Source organism: Carcharodon carcharias, chromosome 13 (assembly GCF_017639515.1).
Source record: "Carcharodon carcharias isolate sCarCar2 chromosome 13, sCarCar2.pri, whole genome shotgun sequence".
Classification (NCBI taxonomy): domain Eukaryota; kingdom Metazoa; phylum Chordata; class Chondrichthyes; order Lamniformes; family Lamnidae; genus Carcharodon; species Carcharodon carcharias.
Genome location: NC_054479.1, coordinates 19,747,105 through 19,756,400, shown reverse-complemented (window position 1 = coordinate 19,756,400; position 9,296 = coordinate 19,747,105). Strand labels below are relative to the sequence as shown.

General features: G+C 41.5%; 1 protein-coding gene across 9 annotated transcripts in view; it reads right to left on the bottom strand.

The window, feature by feature from the left end:
- Nucleotides 1–7,092: 7,092 nt before the first annotated feature.
- LOC121285646 (acyl-CoA dehydrogenase family member 10-like) overlaps nucleotides 7,093–9,296 on the bottom strand; it is a 72,612-nt gene continuing 70,408 nt past the window's right edge. For 7 of the 9 annotated variants that reach the window (XM_041202302.1, XM_041202300.1, XM_041202301.1 and 4 more), the window contains one exon: nucleotides 7,093–8,316. In XM_041202302.1, coding sequence (XP_041058236.1) covers nucleotides 8,182–8,316 — 135 coding nt within the window. In that variant the 3' untranslated portion in view covers nucleotides 7,093–8,181. The remainder of the gene's footprint in view (nucleotides 8,317–9,296) is intronic. The other 2 variants (XM_041202304.1, XR_005944734.1) reach the window with 2 other exon arrangements.

Sequence of the window (9,296 nt, the reverse complement as noted above, 5' to 3'; positions counted from 1 at the left end):
CAGATTAATCACACTGAACAACTCGCCTGTTAAAGTCAAAGTCACTCTCGTTCCTATTGAACATAGGCCCCGAGAAAAACTCCCCTTAATTATGCAGCCTGCCTCAAGATCACAATATGACTTTTATGAGAAAAAGGTGCAATACCTGTGCACCCTGTATTCCAATTAAGGCACAATGTTAGGGACGTTTACCCCACATTCAATTTTTCCATGTTTGACTGGCAATGCCTAATGCTGACAGTGGATTCCCAAAAGTGGGAACTAGTATGAGGTGAGTTTGTGCAGGAAGCCTTGCACCTGATTAGCTTTCGTACATTGTGAAGTCAAAAGAAACATGGAAGCAGAGTTATGCTTTTTAAAATTCATTTATGAGATGTGGGCATCGCTGGCTAGGCCAGAATTTATTGCCCATCCTTAATTGCCCTTGAGAAAGTGGTGGTGAGCTGTCTTCTTGAACCACTGCAGTCCCTGTGATGTAGGTACACCCACTGTGCTGTTAGGGAGGGAGTTCAGGATTTTGCCCCAATGGCAGTATATTTCCAAGTTAGGATGGTGTGTGGCTTGGAGGGGAACTTCCAGGTGATGGTGTTCCCATGTATCTGCTGCCCTCGTCCTTCTAGATGGTAGATCCTTCTAGATGTGCTAACTTACATTCTCATCAATGAACACCAAAATCACTTTTCATACCATCTGCCCAGTCTAGACATATTGTTTTTTAATACATCACTTATTTTCTTTCTACTTTTGATTTTGGGTCTACATCCTCAGTATTGTGTTTCTCACTTCTTTCCTGCATGTTCACAGTATGGTTAGCAATATGGCACTACAAATGCCTTTTGGAAAAGGAGGAAAATCATAATTAAATTATCCTAATTGGTTGTCAGGTGAGGATTGGATTAGGTTCACCTGAGATAATAATTGTTTTTGTAGGCCTTGGCACATTGACCTGGCAACAACCAAGGGTAGTTGTCTTCTTAGATCTGGATCAGCAAAGAAAAAGATTTTTAAAAATTCATTCATGGGATTTGGACACTGCTGCCAGGCCAGTATTTATTGCCCATCCCTGATTACCCTTGGGAAGGGTAATGAGTTGTCATTTTGAATCACTGCAATCTTTTGCTGTAAGTACACTTACAACACTGTTACCTCCATAAAGATGCCTGTGACTACCATACAGCATAGGACTACAAGCAACTTGCATTTATATAGCACCTTCAATGTAGTAAATGACCCAAGGTGCTTCACAGAAGCATTATCAAACAAGATTTGACACTAAGCCTCATAAGGACATATGACCAAAGGCCTGGCCAAAGAGGTAAGTTTTAAAGAGCATCCTTAAAGGTGGAAAGAGAAGTTGAAAAGCAAAGATTTAAGTAGGGATATCCAGAGCTTAGAGGGACTTGGCAGTTGAAAACACAGCCACCAATGGTGCAGCAATTAAAATTGAAGATGCATAAGAGGGCAAATTTGGAGGTGTGTATATATCTCAGCGAGCTGTGGGGCTGGAGGAGATCACAGGGATGGGGAGAGGCGAGGTCATGGATCATGAGAATTTAAAAAAATCAAGGTGTTGCTTAACCTGAAGCCAACATAGGTCATTGAGTACAGGGTGACAGACGAAGCATACCTGGTGTGTTAGGATATACGTGGCAGAGTTTTGGGTGAGCTCACATTTATGGATGATGAATGATGGAAGATGTGCGCTGGAACAGCCAAGTCTAGAGGCAATAATGGAACTGATAAGAGTTTCTTCAGCAGCAAATGGGGCAGAACTGGGCAATATTATTTAGGTGGAAATATGAGGTCTTAGTTATTATGATCCCAACTGATGTTATTACTGGACAAGTCAGATTCCAGGGTGGAATCCAACTTGATAGATCTTATCTTTTAATTTTTGTTTAGATGTGGAGAATGGCTACAGAGCAGAATCACAGGAGTCAGCTGATGAACTTTTAACAAAAGAATAAAATATTTATTAAACAGCAAAAGATGAACTATATTACAATACTCCTTCACCCACAACTCTACCTTTGCAGATATACACAGATTTGTAAGAATAACACAAGTGACTAAAGCTATCTTATACTCTCATGATCACACTAAGTACACAGCCCATGTAAACCAATAGGTGACCTGTGGTCAGACACACCACACTCCGAAACCAAGTGACCATGCCACCCCAAACAGATGATATGGATCTCTCCTCAGCTCCCCCCAGGTGCATGTCCCACTGTAAACCAACCAGTCTCACTGAACTCCATTTTTCACACAAGAGTTTCCAATCTCTACTCTTGAAGAACTCATTTTGGAATCTTCTCCAAAACTGATGCTTTCTCTTGGACGCCTTCTACAAATCCACCTAAAGGGTTTCAAATTCTCCTTCCGATATTCCTCACCCCTGGATCGTCACATGCATTCAAGCTTTGTCTTCCATGCACTCTCTCCCAAATGCTCAGGCATGCCAACAGAACACTACTGCTTCACATGCCCATAGTTAAGAGTTACAGACCTTCAGCTGTCTCTCTGGATCTTCTGGCTTCTTGCAAGCCCATATTGCTTTAAATCTGCACCTTGCAGCTTCTCTGTTTAAGCTTGGCACCTTTCTCTGCTCCTCACTCTTAACTTCACTTAACAGGACCTTTTCCAGATTCATGTTCTTTCCTTTTGACTAGAAGGTCTTCTTGGGATCCCTCTTCTTTATGTTCTTTGGGGAAACCTGCTTCCTGCAGCTCCATCCTGACCAGTTTCTCCTGGCAGCTGGTTCCAACTGAACTCAAACTGCTTTTGGTTCATGGGTGTAGGGCAGGGGGCTCTCTCTCTGGACCCCTGTTGCTAGACAAGAGCAGTTTTTTTCTACCTTGTTTGTTTTAATTCCCCTTCAAGGATCATAAAATCTCATTAAAATGTAGGTATCTTTTAAAGTGAAACTAAACAGCAGGTTTCATCCTTTTAACCCATAAATACAGAAATTCAAATTAAATATCTCCTAACATAGTGATGGTATAGATATGTAATTGGAAGCTCATCTTTGGATCTAATCTGACACCAAGGTTGTGAATAATTTGGTTCAGCCTCAGACCCTTGGCAATGAGAGGGATGGTGTCGCTGGTTAGGAAAAGATCGAGATAGGGACTGAAGAAAATGGCTTTGGACTTCCCAATACTTGATTGGAGGAAATTTCTGCTCATCCATTACAGTTGTTGGACAAGCAGTTTGACAAGTTAGAGTCAGTGGGGGATCAAAGCAGGTGGTGGTGATGTAGAGCTTGGTGTTGTCAGTGTTCATGTGAACTTTATGTGCTTTCAGATGTTGTTGTCAAGGGCATGTAGATGAGAAATAGGAGGGGGCCAAGGATAGATCCTTGCAGGACACCAGAAGCAATGTTGTGGGAGCAGGAAGGGGAACCATTGTAGGTGATTATCTGGCTACAACCAGATGGATTAGAATGGAACAAGGCTAGCACAATGAATTCCACCCATTGATATAGTGGCAGTAATATAGTGACTTGGAATGCAATTTAGCTACAGCTCCTTACAGCCTCCTGCAATTCTGACTAGGGGGATCATACCTTGGAATGGAACAGAGGGTAACCTTCCCCACCAGAATGTCCTCCCTTTCAGTAGTTGAGGCAGAGCAGCTCAAGTCACACTTCCAGAGTCATGATTGTGCCTAGAGTTTCCTTTCCATCACCATTGCTGACCACTTCCAAAGCCCTGCCACTTTAAAACCCCTTCATTTCAGCCCTAGTTTGAGATGGTTTTTGAGGCTTTCAGAATATTTGTGTCTCTATTGTGACCCTTCCTTTAATTAACCCAATCCCTGTACATTGAACAGATGCTCCTCCAGTGACCTCCAATTTTCCACTGTTTAAACATAATCTCACCCAGAACGCTGCTGCCTGCATCCTAATTCATAACAAGTCCCAATCTCTCATCGCCCAAGCTAGCTGACCTACATTAACTCCCAGTTAAGCAATGTCTCAATTTTAGAATTTTCATTGTTGTTTTCAAATCAACCTCACCCCTACCTATCTCTAAGCTCCTCCAGCCCTACAATTCTCCAAACTCCTCCAATTCTGACTTTTTGCACATCCCCAATTTTAATTACTCCTCTAATGGGTCTTCAGCTACTGAGACCCTAAGCTCTGGAATTCCCTCCCTAAACCTCTCTACTTTGTTACCTTCCACTTAAGACACTCCTTAAAACCTATCTTTTGGTCACCTATCCTAATAGCTCCTTATGTAACTTGGTGTCTAATTTTGTTTGGTGACTTCTGTGACCTGCCTTGGGACATTTTACTAGGTTATGTGCACTGTAAAAATTCTAATTGTTATGGTGTCCTCCTTAAATCCATCTGTGTTTGCAGTTGGTGCTGCAAATAATTATGAAAATATGCTTATACTGGAAATTGAGTGCAATTTGCATTTAATGTTTCTGGTGGCATTTAAGCTAGCTCTTCACCACTAGAACTTAAGAGGTGGATTTTTTTCTTTGGGTTTATGTTCAAGGTTGCTTATACCCTATCCATTGGCTTCTTTATATCACAGAGCTATATAGACTTGGGCGTCAGAAGTACAATCTTAGAATTTGTGGGTAACAGCAAATATTTGGGTGTAGTTAACATAGAGGAAGACTGTGACAACATTTGGGAATATATTAGTAAACATGCAGAATAGGCATGCAATTGGCAAATGAATTTCAAGATTATTAAGTGTGAAGTGATACTTTTTGATTGGGAGAATAAAGAGGCTTCAAAATGCTTTGAAAATAAATGTTTGAATGGGATACAGGAGCAAGGGATCGGAAGGTACAGTTACACCAATCACTAAAAGTAGCACTGAAGGTTGATATAAAAAGCAAAGCACTGGGCTTCATTTCTATAGGGATGTAATGGAAAAAAAGTCATGCTAAACTTGTATAGAACCTTGGTTAGACCACACTTGGGAGTAGTGGAGAGTGCTGATCTCCACATTATATAAAAGATATAGAGATGTTGGAGGTAAAAAATTGAATGATACCAGAACTGAGGGGTTATACCTTTCAGAAAAGGTTGAACCAGCTGGGGGTCTTCTGCTTTAGTTGTGTCAGTATCAGACTAATATCCGTATTCCGCCAACATATGGTAGTAAAGAGAAGACTGAGGGTTTAACTCATAAGAGGTCTTGAAGATTATGAAAAGGTTTGATAGGATAGATTAAAAAATGATGCTTCCATTTGTGGGGGGCACAGAGACCAGAACTAGGGGCCACAAATATTATTTAGTCACCAAAAAATCCAACAGGGAATTCAGAAGAAATTCCATTGCCAACTATGGTTAGAATGCGGAACTCACTACCACAGGGAGTAGTTGAGGTAAAAAGATGCATTTAAGCATAACTAGATAAACAAATGAGGGAGAAAGGAATGTAAGGATACGTTGATGGGGTTAGATGAAAAAAGGTGGGAAGAGGATTGTAGGGAGCATAAAGATCAGTGTGGACCTGTTCCTGTGCCATTTTGTGCAAATACTGTGCATACAATACTTTCCAACCAGCCAAGGATAGATTAGATTAATTGCAGAGTAAATCTCTCAATTTTTCTCATCAATATGCCCTAACTCCAACTTCATGAAGATTACCCTCACTTGTGTACCATTTCCCACACCAAACACCCTATGGACGCAGTGATTTTTGTGCTGCTGCACCGTCCAGTATGTGGGTAGATCCATGCAGAACAGATAGAAAAGTGAGAACAATTATGTTTGCTTTGATCACTGCAATTCATCTTGTTTTGAATACTGGACATCAGGGCTGTCAATTAGACCCTGGTGCCTAGTGTTTAAAGAATCAGAAGGGGAGTTGGAACTGTAATCAAAGTGAACCTTCAGCGCTCATCTTCTGTGGCTTAACGTAGAAAATTTCCAGCTGCATTTGTACGACTGCATGGCAGGAGCCAGAGAGCCACCTCTAACATGCAAATAACCACAAGCCTGAAAAGTCTTTAAGGTTGCAGGGGTCATCTCCATGATGGTTGGAAGCATTGGCCTATAAGATATATAATCCAATCAGAAAGTGTAGGCCAATGTTAGCAACTCACTCCAAAAATCTAGTTCCAACTTACATCATGTTTGATCTGTGCTTTGGGAAGAATGTCCAGTATTAAACACAGTCTAGTTCTTGCGTATCAACTCTGTAATTGCACTTCATTCACCTTGCTATTAAGTTTTAAATTTAATATTCATAATTTCAGTAAATAAACTTCCGAACTTCAGACTGACCATCCCCTAGATACAAATATATAACTTTCCAAACAGTTGATTACAGGAATAAAAATTGAAGTGCATGTTATGTAAATAATTAAGAGTTGGCTTCATCTTCAGCAGCTGTTGGTTTTTGTGTCAGAAAAGGGATCATCACCTGTAACAATCCACAACTGTCAACAAGCTAAAGACAAGTTATAATGTAGTGAAATGGCTCACTCACTGACTCAGTGGATGTTTGCATAGTGTTGACTCCAACACACCAAGGTCTCAGCTTCCATTCCCTGTCTCCTCTCAGTTAGCTGGGCCACAGTGGGGATATATTTATCCTAAACGCAATTGGGTTTGGCGGGGAAGAGAAAAGAGGAGGGCTGCTGCTCCTAATTGTTGTCCACTGACCTCTGCTCACACACACACATGAATATCAGCTGAGGACTAACCTCTGCTTGGCTGTGCTGCATCCCATGGATAAATGCTCTGTTAAGCATCCTGGTCTAAACCACCAAGGTTAGTTAGGGCATTAGGTAAATGTACTGCAATTTGCCTTAGCACCACTGAGCTAGGGATGGAGGATACAAGTTTCCATGCCTGATGATTATCTTGTGATGCATAATGGAAAGCATATGTGTGACTATTGAGGCCCAGAGCATAGTGGCAATCAGATAGGCTACTGAAGGCCAAGAACTTGGTGGGAAACTAGAGGCATATGTTCACTGCATTCTAAAAGAGGGAGGTGTGGGGAAAGAGGAGGAATGAAAAGTAAAACAATAAAAATTGCAAAATTGTTACCTACCTAAACTATGAATTATGTGCATATCATCTTTCATAAACTTATTTTCAACCAAAAAACAAAATTAGTTGATTGCCTTTATTTTCCACATGACCACAACCTGTTTCCCTTTATATATAGAAATGTGCAATAAGCTCTAAAAACTTTAGCATCTGAAAATACTTCAGAACTTTTTTCTGTATATTACCAAAACTACATCAGGGTTAGAACCAGACCCCAGCTATTCCTCAATGGTTCAGCCGATTAAATCAATGAGTAACTGAACCATTTGATTATGGCATTTTCTGTATTACGGAGGGAAAAATTCAGCCAGGGTTCCTTGTTGGAAAATGCATGAATGAAAATGTGATCAGCCTGAGCTGTGTTGAGGAGCCTGCTGGTCTACACTCACACATGAAGAATGACCAGATTTGGAAGCTTACATTGAGTTACATAAACTCTACAGTACAGACACAATCCATTTGCCCAATAGGTCTATTTTTGGCTGTTGTTCATGCTCTACAAAAGTTTCTTCTCATTCCTCTTCAATTCAGCCTATCAGGATAATCTTTATTTCTTTCTCCTGCTTACTAGAAATAACAGTGGATTCCTGGTCGCCTGGAAGATCAAGGAGTCAATGCCTTCAAGAAGAGGGAAGCAAAATGTGAAAATAACATTTAAAAAAAATCCAATATTTAAATTTTAATATTTCTAATATCTTCACTGATGTTTGGAGAATTTTCTATGGACACTGCAGAAAATCCAATATCAGTAGGTCTTGAGTCTATTCACTTAATGTTTCAGGAATCTCGTCAGGTTAAGTAAGCAAGTTATAAATTATACTATCAGGCTTACTAACTATGCCAAACCCACAGTGCAACACAGCCTCCTAGCAACTGGCTGAAAGAATGGTACAAGTTGAATTGCTTGCAGGAAGTTCATACCTACTCTTGATCAGAGAATGAAATGTTGAGGAATTGGAAGGGGTGAGAGTTGTGAAAAGAGGAAAAATAATAGGGCAATTTGTGTTATTGGTGAGGCTGTCTCAAAAAAGATAATGAGACAATAGTGTTGTTTCACAGGCATGATTGCAATGCATATAAATCAAATCAATCTTTAAAAAAACGTAGTGGTTGTCTTGTGCAGCACCAATGTTCAGTATCTCACTGTTGACTCAGCGTTTCAATTCAAGCTTGGCAACCACAGCTCTGTGAACTTCATCTGGACCATCGGCCAACCGCAGTGCACGTGCCCAGCCAAAAAACTGAGCCAATGGATAGTCACTGCCAAGCCCGGCTGCTCCAAATGCCTGAAAAACACAGAAATAAAGTGTCAGCAAACAATGAATCACAAGATGTTGCAGATCTAAGCTGGAGATGCTTAGGAGCACCTGGAAGAAACTACAACAGTATCTCCAGTGTTATTCTACAATTGCTTAGGGGGTGCTTACAGTCAGGGCCCTGGAGAGGTGAGTGCAGTCTAGGAGGGACCGGGCTCATTGGCCAGGTAGCCTGTCAATCTGGATGGTCAGTGTCCAAAGCAGCCAATTTGGTACATAGACTATCCTGATTGACAGGCTAATCGACCAATGATTGCTGTTGTTCTGAACAATAGCAATCATTGGTTGAGTAGTAGGATGTGCCAGATGCCTTTCTCACCTCATGGACCTCTGTTTGGGCCTGGTTCTCGTGGAGTGTTGTTTCCTTAATCTTCAGACCTGGCTGGAGCGCAAGCAGGTTGGTATCCCTTACACCACTCCCACCTCTTTCCCCCGTGGAGTGCAGGCAAGTGGATTCCTCTTCAGACCAGACTTCTCTGCAAGCACTCCATTGATTGGAACCAATTCCTGGTCCCCAGGCTGTATTGAGATTTAAACCCAGCTCCCTCTGCCTCTCCTTCTCCCAGCTCCATGCATCTTGCTGCTTTCCATGGCAAGGTATGGCAGGTTGGGCAGCACTGGGTAAGAGAGCAACGGAGGCACGAGGCAGTTGGGCCGCACCACTTGAAGACGCCAGTTTTAGCCATAAATGGAATTCAAGTCTGCCTTCAAGGTCCTCTCAGTTAGTTGGAACTGAAGGTGGTAAATTGAGATCTGGAAGACTAATCCATTTTGGGCTATTCCTACCTGGAATGTATCATCCTTGTTGTGTGCTGGCTGTGTCAGCAAGTCCTTCTACCAGGTGTCTCATGACAATTTAATTTGGCACAGAATCTACTGCAGGTATTTTGCAAGCAAGAAAAAGGCCTGAAAGCCCGAGGCTGTAGACATAGCTACTGAGAAGTTGAATA